Source organism: Euprymna scolopes, chromosome 1, assembly GCF_053919585.1.
Source record: "Euprymna scolopes isolate OS-2025 chromosome 1, ASM5391958v1, whole genome shotgun sequence".
NCBI classification, from domain to species: Eukaryota; Metazoa; Mollusca; class Cephalopoda; order Sepiida; family Sepiolidae; genus Euprymna; species Euprymna scolopes.
Window position 1 is genome coordinate 155447638 of NC_136482.1, and position 18390 is coordinate 155466027.

Below are 18390 nucleotides of genomic sequence, written 5' to 3' on the forward strand. Positions count from 1 at the left end.
CAACTTTAATAGTTTATTTTGGAAGTATATTCAATAAAGAAAATAAACAACCCATTTTTAAAAGAGAAATTACGAGTTTTTTTTTTATATTTTATTCGCAGTTTCGTGTTAGGGGTGTCCAAAATTCCCCCCCAAATTCTGATACATCTAGTGCCCCAGCATATTATAAACACTCCAACCTCCCTATGTTAAGAACAGCTTTCGGAATAAACACCCCCAACCCCAGAAGCCGTTCTTACCATGGGGTGATTGATGGTGTTTATACGACACTGGGGCAGGTCGTAAAATAATACCAAATTAATAAATAAACAGATGTTATAACTGAGAATTTCGGATGATGTCAATTAAAAAATACATAATTAAAAAAAAAATTAAATAAAATTATTATAACCAAACTTTTTAATGGCAGAAACAAATATAAAATAACTGACTTGTTCGATTTTTTGCGACCAAGATTAATTTTTATGTTCAGTGTTTTTTGTTTTTTTTTTTGTTTTTTTATCTTGCTTTGTGCGTTTCTAATACAATGCAATATGTATTTAAAGTGCGATGTATGTAGGTGGTCAGTGTAGAAGAAATCCTTCTAGACCGAGGCAATTTTATGCATAATAAAAACACAGGTATAAACAATCGAGATTTTTAAAAATATATTTTATTGACATATCTTTTATAACTTATATTTTTATAGAGATGAAGTGTAGTATCACAAGATACAAATCTTTTTATAATTTTTATTTTTATTTAAAAAAAAAAAAAAAAACTCGCTATTTGTTTACTTCTCCATAAAGACAAATTAAGTACAAGTAAGTTTAGCGTCCGAAATTTTCAGTTTCTAATGTTTTGTAATTAACATAGTTCATTCTTTTTATTTTTTTATTTTTATTATAATTATTATTATTATTAGTTTTATTAAAGTTCTGTAAATATATTTTAAAAAAACGCACTCAGAAAGACACCCATTTATTTTAATAAATTTTAATAAATTTACGTTCGTTTTGTTACTTACACGAAAAGTTTCGTGTAAATAGAAAAAAAGTTTTTTTTTGTTTTTTTAATCCTTAAAAGTTTTGTAAATATTTAATATTAAAGAAAATGTTTTGTAAATATATATTTTTTTTCTTTTAAATCTTAAAAAGTGTTGTAAATATATTATTTAAAAAAATCTTGCTCGCGAACATTCGACCATGTTTGTTATTTGACGTGTTTACAAACAACCAACGGCGATGTTAAGGTCGAACAACCGGTGTCACTTGAAATGTTCGGCAATCTTTGTCTTCTGCTACGGGGTATCTAATCTTTACTTGATCTATTTAATGTGGTATAGTAACAATTTCCGGGCTATTGTCTACATGGTGGAACGATAAACTTGTCGCCCTAAAAAAAAAATGACGGGAATTATTTTCTCTATTAGAGTAGATAAAGTTAGGACTTTTTTTTTTAATGTAATTTTAATATTTACACATCTGAACGTAACGACTTTTATTCTATATATAGATAGGAACACTTGCACAATTTATCCGGAAATAGACATCTTCTTACGCTCTAGAAAGACACAACATGCCAGTTGGCAAAACGACGCTGAACCAACGGTATTTTTAAAAATTCATCCTAAATGTTTTTCATGCTACCTTTTTAAACTTGTTTTTCTTGTTTTATTTATGTATTTGTATTTATTTGTATCCACTTTCCTGTCTTATTCGTCACCCCCCCCCCTTCGCGACTATTGAAACAGACAAAACAGTTTAGCAATGCTACAAAGTAAACTAACGATAAAAAAAAAAAAAAAAAAAAAAAAATGACGGGAAAGTTAGGACTTTATTTAAGTAATATACTTAATATATACTATTACTGCAAGCTTGCCTATATTGAAAATGCTTGCTTCCTGGCTAGCCAATCAAACCATCTAATATAGTTAGTCTTATTTTCTATTATATTCGAAATATAATACAGTGACATTAGCAAAAAAAAGTCACCTATGAAAACGAACCTCCTAAATTAAAACCTTGAATAATTATCTAAGCTCGAATGTAAATTAATATTTAGCCGACTTTACAAATTGATAAAAGTTCATTATTGGATTTTAATTATAAAGGTGAAGCTCCATTATTCAAACTCGAGATAGATAACGACAAACTTCCACCCATTAATATGAGAGGGGAGATTATCATCAAAAGTGTCCTGAATTGATAACTTAGCACCGGACTTACTACTTAGATATAAATAAGTCACTTGTACTCATTCCCCTCCCCCCTTTTTTTTTAATGGAGAGTAGATAATACAGTGGATGTGTTATCGGCAGCTCCAGTAACTCTCGCTTCTCCTTTTTTGTCCCTCAGTCCTCATTCAATGAGTGATTTTTCTGACAAAGGGCGAAAAAAAAAGCTGCTTAAAGGTCGGTAGTATTTGGTGAACAGTAGTCTGAGATATCGGAAATTTTTCTGTCTCTATGTCTGTCCTTGTGGCCATGTCACTAGTAAGGGTGATGGAGGTAAACGTTTTGTCTGGGTTGACGTTATCCGCCTGATAGTAAGGGACCCGAACCTTGGATTAACCACTAAGGAGGCTGTCCTATCAGCAGGCGCAAAGTACTGGGACTGCTGTATTGCCATTTGGTGAGTGGATCTGGACCATGCAGTAGTCTCTGGTGGGGGTCTCTCGATGCCATACTAGTGGGTAATTGTTACGGCTTTACCTTTTCGTGTGCTACAAAAAAAAAATTTCCTGTCTTTTTCTCTCTTACTTTCCCTCTCTGTACGGCTCTAACCAAATAAGTCGACCAGTTTCCACAAATCCCAAAACCTCAACATGAATTATCTACAGAAAAAAAACCCAAATAAACCTAGAACCCCATCTTTCAATGTAGACCCCTACTACCAGGTCTCCTTCTCCAACATCAGGGGTCTACGTTCCAACCTTTCAGAGGTTGAAACCCAATTACAGGAGATGAAAACGAACATATTATTTCTAAGTGAAACTGGAATAGGGCCGACCACTTCCCTAGATGAGTTCATAATTAACGGATACTCTAATTTAACAGCTAAATCTGACCACCAAGATCGTCATGGGCATGGAATATGTGCTTACATTAAAGATGGCTTCCCGTGTGGCAGGGATATCTCTAGAGAAGATCCTAACTTACCCTATATGTGCTTCCGGGTTGCACTTGCTTACACCACTGCATTTATATTTGCCCTCTATCGGCCCCACAACAGCAGAGTTGCTATCTTTAAGAGCATATCTGAGAAAATAGACCAGATCCTGTCTGCACATCCCTCGGCTAACATCCACATCTGTGAACGTGGAATGGCTGACCCATTCAAATAAGACAGACGATGAGGGGAGGTTTTGTCATGATTTTGTCATTGCTTATGACCTCACTCAGATTGTTCGCGAACCCACCCGTGTGCCCGATACACCCGGTCAGTATGCAAGCCTCCTTCTCTCAACTTCTCCTGAGCTATGTTCATGTTCCGTTCATTCTCCTCTAGGATCCTCCGACCACTCCGTAGTATCAGTTAAGATAAAAACGAAATGCAATAAGTCCCCAGACGTACCCCTCCACCGTACTGTATACCGATAGTCTATGGCTGACTGGGATAGCTTCCGTACATTCATATCTGATTTACCTCTGCACTCCATGTTTAAAAAGGAAGTGTCCTCTGACCGAATGGTTAATTGTAGACCAAAACCATACCATCTAAAAATTCCAACAAAGACCTAACAGCCAGCCATGGTTCTCCCCAGAATGTGCTGCTGCTATCGCACACAGAAATCACTTTTTCCATAGCTACCAACGTAATAGATGCACTAAGACTAAAGCTGCTTTCAGGACTGCCAGCGACCACTGTAAAAGAGTAATAAAAAATGCAAGAGAGCTATATGCCCAGTCTGTTAAATCCAAGGTAGCTGATCAGCGGCTTGGTTCCCACCAATTTTGGCAAATAACAAATAGGATCCTGGACAGAAGTGTGCGTGCTATCCCAACCATTATCAATGGACCAGAGGTCATCTCGTCAGCATCAGACAAGGCCAAACTATTTGCAAAGAACTTTGCAGCTAATTCTACCCTATGCGACGAAGGCCATCACCTCCCCATATTTCCTCCTATAACACAGAACACACTAGGTAACATACAAATATCCGTGCATGAGGTCGCCAAGCTAATCAAGAACCTTGATTCCAGTAAAGCAACTGGCCCTGACGGCATCCCAATTATAGTGTTAAAAAAACTTCAAACAGAACTTGCTCCCATACTTACGAAACTGTTTAAGCGCTGCTTTAAGGAGAAGTGCTTTCCGACTCCCTGGAAGACCACATCAGTTTGCCCTGTATTTAAGAATTCAGGTGATAAGTCATCTCCCTCTAAGTACAGACCAATAAGTCTCCTGTGTGTTATGAGTAAGTTGCTGGAATCCATATTAAATAGAGAAATAGTAAACCACCTCAGCAGAAACAACCTTCTTAGTGACACACAATATGGTTTCTGCTCTGCAAGATCTACCGCAGATGTGCTGACGGTTATATCTCACAGGATTAGTGAATCGATTGACAAAGGCTTCCTTTCTAGGGCAATTGCTCTTGACATATCAAAAGCCTTAGACAAGGTATGGCATAAGGGTCTACTTCACAAGATTTCCAGCTACGGTATAACTGGAAATGTTTTCTCAATCATTAAATCATTTCTCTCCAATAGGCTCATAAGAGTAGTGGTCGATGGACAAAAATCAGAGGCCTGCAGTATTAATGCTGGAGTGCCTTAGGGTTCAATCCTGGGCCCTACTCTCTTCCTGATCTACATCAATGACCTTCCTAAACACATACTTAAATCATTCGTTGAAATCTATGCTGATGACACGACCATCTACGGCAACACATCAAAGGTTGTAAATGACAAAGTTCTCTCTGATTCTCTCTCCTCTGATCTCGAGCGCGTGGTTCAGTGGGGGAAGACGTGGCTGGTTACCTTTAATGCATCTAAAACCAAACTCCTATCCTTATATCATCAACGCTCAGATCCCCATCTGGCATCAATTGGGATGGATGGCTCTCGTCTGGGAGAGGCCCCGTGTTTTGACAAGCTTCTGTGTTTGACCGTTACTCCTGATCTGAAATGGAATACGTACATCAAGTCTGTTGCCAATGTCGCTGGAAAGATGGTGGGATCCTTCTACCGCTCCAGAAGATATCTCACTACTGATGCAATTCTCTATCTATATAAAAGCCAAATACGTCTGAGGATGGAATACTGCTGCCATATCTTGGCAGGAGCTGCTAAAAACAGCCTATCCTGCCTTGACAGAGTACAAAATAGACTTCGTGGCTTAGTGGGGGATGCCCTTTTCTCTACCTTGCAACCTCTCTGCCACAGAAGAGACGTTGCGAGCCTTTCCTTGTTTTATCGTTATTTACATGGCAGGTGCTTGTCTGAACTCCAATCTCTGGTCCCCCCTCGCCAATCTTTCACGAAAACACCCGTCTAGCCGAATCCACTGTGAAAAATTTCCCCCACTTTATATCTGTGCCTAAATCAAAACGTGGATTCCATGAACAAAGCTTCTTTCTTAGAACTGCACGCCTGTGGAACTCTCTTCCGTCTACCTGCTTCCCACCTGACTACAACTTGGATGTCTTCAAGTCCAACGTTAACAAATTCCTAATGAACCGCCCCATTAAGTAAACACTTCATCAAATCTCCACACTAACCTAATGTACTTGCAATTACCCTTACCCCTGAGTGGCTTCCGGGCCTTGATAAGTGGTGACCACTGTGTCAAAAAAAAAAAACCACACGACCGCTTTATTTTAAAAATTTATTGAAAAAAATCAAGTCGGGTAACTTGATTATGTAGTAGAGCTGACATCTATTAATGTAGTCGCCTTCAGCCTCAATCACCGCCTCGATACAGGTATGGGAGCATGCCTTTTTTACAAAGGCCATTGGGATCTCGGCGAGTACTCGGTGAGTATTTGGCAGATGGCGGCGATCATGCTGGCTTTGGTGTTGTGGGAGGTCGCGTTGGTGATATTCTCGACGTGCGACCAAACGAAGTAGTAGAGCAGGTTGAAGTTGGGGGAGAAAAGGGTCAGTGAGAGAAGGGCGTAGCACTCCTTCTGAAGCCAAGCCTGGGTTTCTTTGGATTTGTGGGCTGCTGCTGAGTCCTGTTGCCACACCCAGGGTCTGCCAGTGGTCACCTGATTGCACCAGGGGATCATCATACTCTTCAGCACATCCAGGTACACTTTGGTGTTAACTTTCAAACTGACTTCGAAGATGTGAGGTGACATGATGTGACCCTCAATTGAAACCACACAAAAGACCATAACCGTGGCCGGAAACTTCGTTGAGCTGTGCCCTCAAGCATTGAACCGTCAGGATTTACATTTAGAGAGTGCTGCCAATGTTTCTCTGTAGAAAGCATGAGTTGTACAGAGGCGCATCTCCGATCTTGTTCGTTGGACATTGTATCGCTTTCAGACATGGTAGAAAGCTCCTATCGCTCTTGGGGTTCGCACACAACTGGCCAACTAGTAAATGGTCTGCAACAAAAAAAAACAGAAAACAGTTTTTTATCAAGCGCAAATGGAATCATGTCGTCTTATATATATATATATATATATATATATATATATATATATATATATATATATATATTACATGAAAACATATTTATATATATATGATACGCGAAAATTTATTTATATATATATGATACGCGAAAATTTATTTATATATATTATACACAAAAACTTATTTATATATATGTTATACGCGAAAACTTTACATGAAAACTTATTTATATATACATTACATGAAATCTTATATGTATATATATATATGTTACACGAAAACACACACACACACATATATATATATATATATATATATATATATATATATATATATATATATATATATACTTATATATATACGAAAACATTTAAGAGTCATTTTACATTTAAAAAAGCATGAAAGAAAACATTTTTAAAAAATCAACAAATTTCCAGAAGTTTAAAAAAAAAATAGTCTGAAAAATCCTCCTTTAACATTACTCTAAGTCTTGGTGGCGTTTCCCTAACACGTTTTTTTACATTAAGTGCGGCTGGTACCGATCGTCTCTGAAGAAAAAAAGAACATGGTTCTATCTAAGATTTAACTAACACGATTACATGCCATTCAAATGCTGCTGGGCTACAAAGTTTATATGCGAAACTAATCGAAACTGTATCTTAAAATAACTGTTTCCCCAAGTCTTTCAGAATTTGCACATGTAATTTAAAAAAAAAAAAGGTAGAATCTCATTAGGGTATTTAGCTTAGAGTCATCATTTGTAGTTATATATGTGATGCGGTCCTGTAATTGTCCGAAAGAACAACACAACTTTATTTAGTGGAAATTGTAAGGAAAATTGTGGCTTGCCATTAAAGCGTCCGTGAATAGGGAAGAAAGAATCAAGGTAGTAACGTCAACAGCTCTCGCAGAGTGGCGGAAAATATAGCGACTCGTGCGCAAAATCTCACCGCTCGACTGCATAAAAGGAGGCCGAGAATGCTTGGAGACTGCTATTGCGTGTTATTAAGTCATTTTGCTGTCTTGCCTTTTTTTTTAAATTTTTTCCTTCGTTATTTTTGTTGTGTTACAGAAACAAAATAAGATAGAAAAGTAAATACAACAAAGTGTGGTTATACATAGTTATACGTCAGTCCGACTGTCAAGTGCGCATGATTTGTGCATAACTTGTGTGCTAACATCGTGAGCCATATTCTCTCGGAAGTGGAAGAGTTTTTTTATTATTATTGGTGGACACACCGCAACAATATGCTTTTGAAATCATATTTGAAATAAGGAGTACGCACAGTGATACCCAAGATACCACTATTCCAGGGCAGAGTAAACCTGGAAGCAATGTTAATTAAAAGTTTATTCACGCTGTCAAAGCTCTAAAACTGGGTAATGGACACCGCCGGGTTCACTTTAACCCTTTATCACCAAATTGTACTTTCAAATTGCCTTTCAAAGAAAAAACAAAAAAAAAACGCATAGCTTGTCAGCCCAACTGGTCTTCAAAGTACAGGTCTTTGTATGCTTCGACATTTGGTGAATTTTTCCTTTATTCCTTTCCCTTGAGTCAAGAAGAAGATAAAATCATGATTGACAAATTTATTTATTACATACAAAAAAAATCTGGCAGTAAAGATTTAAGGTAATATCCAATACAAAAAAAAAAAAAAAAGAAAAGGATACTGATGTAGAGGTGGGATGTATTCCTTGTAAAATTGAAACTTACGGGTTTGACATGATCACAGATCGCCAAACTACGGTCTGCGGGTATTTACGTCTGTCTGTTTGAACTGGACTTATGTCGGTTAAATTTGCGCTATTGCAGCTGCACAAGTAGAAGTAAACCATTGGGGAAAGTGGGGCTTGCTATAAAATTTGCGCGTGGGAACATATACTTCAATTGCCGTTTTGAACCATTCAGTGGCCTCATTTGCACAATGTTCAGCAGGAAGTGAAAAGATATTTTGCCATGGGGTGTCCCTGATGAGATCCCTGTCAGTCTTTTTATAATATCTCGTTGTTTTGAGCAGTGGCTCTTCAGTTTTGGCTCTAAAGTTTAGGCCTATTTCAACCATTATCACTGCATGATCGGCGTTCCCAAGTGGGCTGTGGGCATTAGTTACACAGTCATCAGGAACTGTGGTCAGAAACAGATCTAGAAGTGATGCGTGTTGTTCATGCTGGTCTGGGAAACGGGTTGGAAACGTAACCATCTGTGATAGGGAATTAGATATAGAGAAGTCATGTGTTGTGGTACCAGCTGCGTCTGTGTGAGTAGAAAATCCAAGCCAGTTGCTGTGGTGGACAATGAAGCCACCAAATACATGCACTTGTGCGCTAGTGTCGAGGGAAAGTGCTGTATCTATGCTGTCAGAGACTTTGTTTATTAGGGTACAGTCCTGGGTCAAGGGAGAGTGGTAGTGAAAATAAAAGTAGCTAATGTTATGTTGCATGTTAAGTCTAAAGCACATAAAGGCTTGATCGTCCGATTCTATTTTAGTTTCTCTGGTCAAGGGGAGAGTGTTTCGAATATATACTCCAAGCCCGTGCATATGTCTGTTAGAGTCCTTACGGCAGAGTGGGAGATATCCAGGCATGTTAAAGTAGTTAGAGGGGATGGAGGAGTGTACGTTAGTCACACATAGTGCTAAGATATCCGGGGTGTTTGTTAGGAGAAATGCTTCAACATCATATAACTTAGTTCTAAGCCCACGGATGTTCGTAAATGCAAGCCTCAAGGGAAAAGGCAGGTTGGTTTTGTTTGAGTTTGGGCCTGGTTTTAGCGTAATTTTTTTTATTGTACTGTCATCATTTTTTTAAGAGTTTCAGTTTAGGTAAGGGGTGCTGAACAAGAGATTATGCAGAATACCAGACATGCAACACAAGCAGACCATCAGTTGTCCTTCCATCTACTAGGATTGTGGTCTCGGGATAGCCCACAGGGGATGAGTGCAGGGTCCCTTTCCATGCACGACATGACACTACAAACAACCCGATATTATACAACTGTTGATGGAGCAGACACTCTAAGCGCTACCAAAGAGTTAGGGCACCTGTACTACCAGTCGGGAACAGCAGTCAGGAACTGTCTATCCGGTATCCTCAACTCATCAGACGATGGTCAACATAATCTACTTGTACTGGAATTATGGTATTCAAGCACTCCTAAGTGCCCAGTTTAAGGGATGGAATGTGTCGGGAGTGGGAAAAACGGCGTTCATTGCCCTAGTCAGGAAACAAGATCGACCACTGAAGGTCTGTCGACTCCCTGTGATTCAACCTCTACGCCTGGCTAATAGGCAAAGAAGGAGTATGGAAGCTGGACAATAGACAGTGCCTATCTACTCCTTAAGCAGTTTAGGTTTGCAGACCGGTAATTTGTTTGAGTCACCAGCTCTAAGAAGTTTGTCATCCAAGACTGGAGAGACCTTCCCCTTAGGTTTAGCTTCAGAGTTTTCCTTCTCCTAGACGGATGACCTGGGAAGATCAACGGGTCCATCAACACCGAGATGGTTTTCACCGCACCTGGGTCCTAATCCAGGTATTTCTGCGACCCCGCGTTGGTGGTTAATGTTACTGGGTTAGTTTATAAAAGTTATATATCTACTGAAAAATTATACTCCTCAAAGTGATTACAGGACATTGCTATTTCATTGTTTGTTAATTGAGGAGGAGGAAGTGAGTAAGAGTTCATGCAGTGGACGCAGCTATATTTGCAAATAGGTCAGTTGGAAGGAGTTAATATGGCTTAATTTTTTTTCCTTTAAATTTATGATTGAGAAAAAAAATAAAATAAAATAAAATTTTCTTTCTTTTTCTTTTTATTTTTGGCTTAGAAATAGGATAATGCCCTACAGAATGGCTTGATATTACGAATTAACTAAAATTGTTGTACAAGCAGCTATATTTGTGTTTGTTTTTTTCCCCCTTTAGATATAAAAATAAATTCCTTTTCTTATTTTTATGTTGGCTTAGGAATAGGATAATGCGTTGCAGAATGGCATGATATTACTAATTAACTAGAAAGAAATTGTACAAGCTCTGGATATTTTAGATGGCAGGAGGGTTAAGTTGTAGATTCAATAGATACAAGTAACGTCATTTTATATGAAGTACATTACAGTACAGGTATAATCGGGAGAAAATTATATGCTATGTCGTATACAATATGTATAGTACAGTAAATAGATATATGGGCAGATTTCCAATAGATGCGAATATATGGAGATTGTAGGTATTAAGTATATTTCCATTTCTAATGAAGATATCTTCAGCTTTCGTTTAAAAAAAACAGGAAGTTGTATTTTGCATTACAGAGTATCGGTTCAGTTTTTGTATTTAACATTGCAAAGCTAAGGAAGGGACAGCTATTGCTATGTAATATAGATAGTTGTAAATCTAAGTACGGACTGTTGTTAGTAAGTATCTACCTGGATAAGAATAAACTAATGCATGCCTAAGGGGTAGAAATGTACAGATGTTTAGTGATCATAACTTCCAGTCGGTCAGCATGCGAAGGTTAAGGGCTGAAAGTTAAGGACCCCCATCCAAGTCGGATGTAATGTATGAGTGTTAGTGGTAGCTTGGAGAGTAGAGCAGATTGTTAGTTTTCGAGAGAGGATTAAACTTACAGGATACAGTAGAATTAATTATTAGAAATTTGAGTGGCAAGTAAAGTTTAGTTAGAGAAGAAAAAAAGTTTTTTTTTAATTTAACATGCAAATCAGACATAGGCAGTCGTCTTGGAGCCAAAGTACATATTGGATATACGTAGCAATCCAGCAGGGGTGCTTGTACCGTAATGAGAGAAACTATTAGTACATGGCGGGAATAATAATTAATGCAGTCAGGTTGGTCAAGCTCAAAGCAGTGTGTATCTATTCAGTAATAGTCCTAGTAACGTAGCTAATGTCACTGGGCATTTTAGTTTCAAATATAATTGAAACTAAGACTAACTATATTCGATGGTTTGATTGGCTAACAAGGAAACAAATATTTTCATTACACGCAAGTTTATAGTAATAGTAGATATTAAGTATATTACTTAAATAAAGTCCTAACATCATCTAATGTAAGAGAGAATAATTCCCTTTTTTTATCGCTAGTTTACTTAAATATAGCATGAGTGAGCAGTGTTTTGCCTGTTCGAGTAGTGGTCGGGGGGGAGTGACGAATTTCATCTTAGAACGTTTGCAAGACAAGAAAAATAGAGACAAATAAATAAATATACATAACTAAAACAAGAAAAAACAAATTAAACGAGGCAATATGAAATACATTTGTTAGGAGTTAAGATGAATTTTAACGTCCGTTTTGCCACAGTGGTTCGGCGTCCGTTTTTTTTTTTTTGTTGTTTTTTTTGTTTTTTTTGCTGTATGGGAATGCTTAGTTTGTAAGATTCGGATATGCACACATTATGTCTGATGTAATTATCCTTTTGCTGTTGTTTTCTTTGGTAACTTTTTAGTAAACAAACATGTTGGTTGCTTTTGTTTTTGTTCATTGCACGCGCACCATCCATGATTAACATGGAAGGCTAAACTTAGTTTTTCGTCCTCCGTTTTGGCTTGCAAGTATTGAATAGAATGAGTATGCGGCCCGCGTAATCATCATTCTTTCAGTCATCCGACCCGCCGTAAAAAAAATAAAGTTTGGTGACCGCTGATCTAAAACATTATGGCGATAAGAGGCATATGCATGGAGGGTACAAAGGTGAAGAGAACCTCCACATCAGCTAGTATGTCTTTTACCATCAGGGGTCATCTTCATAAACATTGGATTTTGGCCTTGTTGTCAGATGCGTTCTGTACTCCTGACACGCACTTCATGTAAAGAGTTCGGGAAGTACATTGGTACACATAACTCGTTTACCCTATATATGACGGTCCTGGATATGACCTTAAATTATATCCGATGGTGAGGCCCCAGCTTGCGGGCTTTGGATAGTGTGGAGCCACCCTTTAATTGCCATTGCTCCCAGGTCCACTCTGACCTAAAGTGGTAATACCTGTTAGGGTCCCAGCTATGGGTTAAATAGAAACCGACTTGAAAACAAACAAGCTTCCGTTTTGGCTTGCAAGTATTAAATAGAATGAGTATGCCGTCCGCGTAACCATCATTCTTTCAGTTATCCGACCCGCAGTAAAAAAAAAAAAAAAGCTTGGTGACCACTGGCCATGATCATATTGCAATGAATTATCTGTTTATTTGCAGACCAGCTGTCATATACACAAATTGGATTTGACGGACAACAACCTCAGCCGTTCCGGTGGACTGGCACTCTGCGATATGATACAAGAAAACTGTTTCATCTCGGAATTGGTAAGTAGAATAAAACAATATTCCTTTGGAATCCTTTTAAATGGTTAATTTGTATTTTTATTTATTTATTCGCAAACTGTTATCCTCATCTTTATAGTTGTTGTTTCACCACATTTCGGCCAACTATTTCTCTGGCCTTCTTTGGGTGGTCAACCGTGACGGGATAGGAATGCTGAGTCTTGTAACTGTATCCTCAGTAATTACTGCCTTCCATAATTGTTGTTGTCTTACCACGGTTTGACCAACTAATCCTCTGGCCTGCTTTGGGTAGGATTGAAGCTGCTATCTTCAGACAATGCTCACCTGGAATCGTAGAGACTCAATGCCTATATCCACTACACTTCGGATCTCGTGGCGCAGTGGATATAGGTGTTGTATCTCTTCGTTTGCAAGTGAGGATTGTCTGAGCATAGTGGTTTCGATCCTACCCAAAGCAGGCCAGAGGATTAGTTGGCCAAAACATGGTGAAACAACAACAACAACAACAACAAAACTATGAAGATGAGGATAACAGTCCGCAAATAAATAGATAAATGTAGTATAAAACAGTTACGCAGAACGTTTTGTGAAGCGCTAAAAATAAAGATGGCACCTGAACAGTTTCAAAATGAGGTTTTACGTCGTTATCTCGAAATGTTAACGTTAATTCGTCAATTTAAAATTGACTTGGAAAGAGGCATTCTATTAATTTATTTACAAAGTCATCGATTGAAGGTTTTACTTTGAGTCTGTTTTGGGGATATAAAAATAGTTGTGCTTTTGTAGCGTAATGTGCTAATTGGTTTATTAATGAATTAAAATTGTGAACTTTTTCTTTTAAGATGGGTGATATCGATATATCGTCCAACTATTTTTCTCAGAATCAAATAGTGGTTGTCAGTCGAAACTCCTATGTTGAAATAACCGAGCTGTCGACAAGCGCGTTAAAATCAATACAAGTGAGCTTCTTTGTAACATTTCAATAAACAATAAAATTTCCAACAAACGTTAAACGATGAGACGCACATGGGAACACACTTTCAACAAATGCGTACTCGGCTACACCTGTTCATTATCACCGGTGAGCAATCAAGAAGCACAAATAAATTTTCTACATACGGTTTGGTCTTCATTTTTTGATCGTTGCTTCTCATGTGTGTGTGCGGTCGTTGATTTGCACCGTTGGATCATCCAGTGGTCTTTATCTTCTGTTACTCAAGACAAATAAAATTCAAGCGCAGAAATACAAAAAGACTTGATGATTTTAAAGTTTTATTGGGAGAGAAATGCGTTCGCAGAAGAGAGGAGATCGAAAATTTCTTTCCTATAAAGTACAAGCTAAATTAATTTCTTTTTACTTAATTTCTTAACTTAATTACGAATTTGTTGGATGACGGACAAGTCTAAGGGAAATTCACTTTGGTCCTTACATTGTTGAGTACGTCTGTTTCTCGCCTTCCCTTGTCGCGAACTGCCTCGAATCGGTTGAACACGTGATTTAGTTCCCATTTAACAGTTCGACACCTGTTTCTCGCGTTGTTTTGTCTGGGAAGTTAATCTTCGGTTTTTATCGCCAAACTCGCTGGATGTTTGAGTTCATCTCCATTCGCCGCCAGGCTGTCTTGACGTGCACTTAATGACACGCATTGTGCTGCTTTCAAACATGATAGAAGGCTCCTATCGCTCTTGGGATTTGTACACAACTGGCCAACTAGTAGATAGTTTGCAACAATGTAACGAACAACAACAAAAGAAAACCGGTTTTCATGAAACGGAAATGGAATCATGTCGTGTTTTCTAGGGCGACAATTTTATAGTTCCACCCTGTGTAAGCAGGAGTATTATTAAGTATGTGTTTCGCTAACTTTTCTTTTCTTTCTCTTTTGACTATCATTGGCGATTTGGGTACGGCATTTATTATTGTTGCAATTCTTAAAGTTCTTAATTGTTATAGTTATTGTTATTATGTTGGGGCAAAAATAATGTCGTTTTTTGACGTATATATCTGATCAAAAACGACATTATTTTTGCACCAACGTAATAATAAATATTCTGCTGCGACCGAAGTTTAATCTGCAATGTCCAAAATGAAAATGCTTAAAATGGTTCCTGTGCATATGTCTGTACATACACTCGCCTGAATCAATAATAATAATTATTAGTGAATTAAGTTATTTTAATAAATGGATTTTAAAAAATTTCCAGCATAGTTAAAGTTTGAAAATGTGTAAACAAAAAAAAAGTCTCTACTGACCCTGGTTAATAAATAAATAAATAAATAAATAAATAAAAATAAGAATATGTTGGACCAATCAGGGCATTTTCTGAAATTATTCGGAATGGTCCTTCTGGATCTACATCGACCCCATACTAGACCAGATTGTTATTCAATAAACAAGTTGAGTCTAAATCCACAACAGATCTACGTTGCCTCAGCTCCCCCTCCGCTTCCAATGTTGGGCATTGGGGCTGTCTCTGTCACCTCAACTCAATCACACACTGTCATAAGCATACGCGCGCAGACATACATTAACAAACACATAGACACACAACTCATTAACTCTTTCAAACTATCATCTGCTCGTCTAAGACAAATGTACAAACTTATTGAAATATTACTAGCCTTTCTTATTTGCATTTTACTATGACAACAAATGAGCATTATTAAAAACTTTAATCAAATAACATTTGTACAATTGAGCGGAGAAAGTTTACGAATGAGGTAAAACGACCTGGTAGTCAAGTGGATCACATGGCCTTCTTAGGAAAGAGGGTAACAACTCTCCCGCCGAGGATACTCCGCCCCCTCCCCCCCAAAAAAAAATTTGCCGGAAAGACTTTACGGTATAAAACCCTTCTTTTCTATTTTCTAGTCACCCGCTTTCGGGAATTTCACTGCTCACCCACTGAAGCCTCGACTAAGCCTTCAGGATAAAATTAAATTAATGGGCTGAAAAAAAGATCTCCAAAAAGAAGCCGTATGCGGAATAGCTTAATAGGCGAAGGAAATATGATCAGCAATATTAAAAAATTAAGTCGGAGTAGAATATTTATTAGTGAATTCAGTTATTTTAATAAATGGATTTTAAAAAATGTCCAGTATAGTTTTTTTTTTTTTTAATTTTTTTTTATTACATTTTCACCCCAAACAAGGCACATTGCCACTTTGGTGTAGGGGGCTACTATCAGGGGCAGCAACTGCTGGGGCACTATGTTGGGATTTGGGCAGCAAGATGTCGGTTCACGTTGCACTTGAACTTCTACATGTCAGTACAGTTAGGGAAGCAGGAACCTGGAATGGAATTCCAGAGTCTAGCGGTTCTGGGGAAGAAACTACTGGAGTAGAAAGATCTTTTATATCTAGGGATCTCTACTGTGTGGGGTGGGATTTAGCTGCCTGTCGGGTTTGTCGAGGGTGTCTACGTCGTGGGGGCACAAGTGTCTGCAGTTCGTCATAGCATTCACCATTAAAATACTTGTAGAACAGGCAGAGGGATGCAATGTTTCGTCGATGGGACAGAGGCTGAAGCTTAGATGCCAGTTTAGGGCCTATCAGATTGGCGACTCTTTTTTGAACCTTGTCTAGGAGCGAGAGACTAGTAGCAGATGCACCAGCCCAAATATGACAACAATACTCCATACATGGGCGAATGGTGGCCTTATATAGGTACAGGATACTTTTGGGCGTTAGTAGTTTTCTAGCACAGTAGAGAGAGCCTATCTTTTTCGCAGCGGCCCTGGCAATGTTTTCAATATAATTGTTCCAACTCATGTTTCCTGTGAACGTTAGGCCAAGCAGTTTGAAAGATGTACTCTCAGACAGGGAGTCACTGGCCATTGCTATTGGTGGCAGAGAAGGTTTCTTGTAATTATTGAAGGAAACCAGTTTAGTCTTGGCAGCATTGAATGTGACCATCCACTTATGTCCCCATTCCACTACAGATTGGAGGTCATCCTTGCCATTTCTTTAGATATGTGTTCATTTGTTTCCCCGTTAACGTTTGAAAATGTGTAAACAAAAAAGTCTCTACTGACTCTGGTTAATTTAACAAGGTGAAAGGACTTTTTAAACGATACGATTACAGAATTATGAGAACTATGGCCAGCCATTTTTGACGTGCGGAAGTGATTCCTCAGATTTTTCTTAACTATTCTGTAATTGCGGCACCAATACTTAAAAATAGTAACAAAATAGAGTACAGTATATAATACACACGTATATAATCAAATAACATTATAAATAACACCGTAAGACAGAGCAAATACTGAAACCAGGGGCTGGAAAACATTGTATTCCACATTGTAACCTGAAAGAAAAACCCGCATGCTAGGACCACCGTATCCCGGGGTTCTACTGTACATACATTTTCTAATATTAACACCAATTTAACTGAGGATGTCAAATGATAAAAGCCCTATTTTTTTATTTGCTCATCGTCAGGTGCTTTCATCAAACAAGCTGAATTTATGCATTTGGGATTTGTGCGACGCCATCATACTGAACGATTCACTCACGCATCTCACATTATCAGGTAAGACGCATCTCACATTATCAGGTAAGACGTATCTCACATTATCAGGTAAGACAGTGTGGACGTTTTCACGTAAATTGTTCCTTAAAAGATTTTTAATGAGAAAATATATTCGCCTCCACCACTACCCCAGAAGCAAATATTTAATAGGCTTATACGTACAGGGGTGTAATTCAGCGGGTAACCATACAGAATTTACGTTAAGCAACTAGCAAACGGCACACATTGAACCTATAAAGGATTACTTGATATGATGGTAGATAAAGGGAGGTTGTGTGAGATAGTTAAAGAGATTCATAATCCTAGCCCAACTGGATGATGATGCGGGCAGAGAAACAGAAAATGCTGCTGTTAAACCTGACATAGTTATATGGAATAAGTCAGAGAGAGTGGCAACCTTTGTTGAAGTGAGTGTCCCTAATGATGGAGGTCTGAACAGAGCTGAAAAGGAGAAACAGACCAAATATCAAGGTCTCATGTATGATATAAAAGAAACTGGAATCTTAGGCAAATATCAATCATACCAGGTATTATAGGTGCTACAGGGCTTATGAAGAAGAACCTGAAGTCCTACCTAACTAATATTCCTGGTTAACTAAGTGTAAAAGAAATCCAGACAATTGCATTTAAGGGAACAGCGAGGATACTAAAAAGAGCTCTCGGCTGATTTCAATAAAAATCAGGGCAATGTTGGTAGCTGGTTTGGTTGCCCCATACCCGGCATTACAATCCCCAAAGAAAGAAAATAAAAAAAAACGAATTATTTTAAAGTGATTTTCTTACAAACAATGGTTTATATTATGATGTTTTACGGCACATAAATATAAATATTTATGCCAAACTTTACCCATATGTAAGACTTGATATAGGCAACTATTCTGAGTCAGAATAAGCCTGGAAGTAATGGTTACAAATATGACACAACACATTACAAATTTTCTAAAACCAGAGCCTAATCACATATACAAGATCTGAGGAATAAGATAGACAGAATTTCTT

At 37.9% G+C, this 18390-nt stretch overlaps 1 protein-coding gene across 2 annotated transcripts in view; it reads left to right on the top strand.

Moving 5' to 3' along the window:
* Positions 1 to 18390, top strand: part of LOC145276781 (uncharacterized) — a 179558-nt gene that overhangs the window by 114314 nt on the left and 46854 nt on the right. For both annotated transcript variants that reach the window (XM_080128064.1, XM_080128074.1), the window contains exons 6-7: positions 12773 to 12880; positions 17301 to 17391. In XM_080128064.1, the coding sequence (XP_079984190.1) occupies positions 12773 to 12880; positions 17301 to 17391 (199 nt within the window). The remainder of the gene's footprint in view (positions 1 to 12772; positions 12881 to 17300; positions 17392 to 18390) is intronic.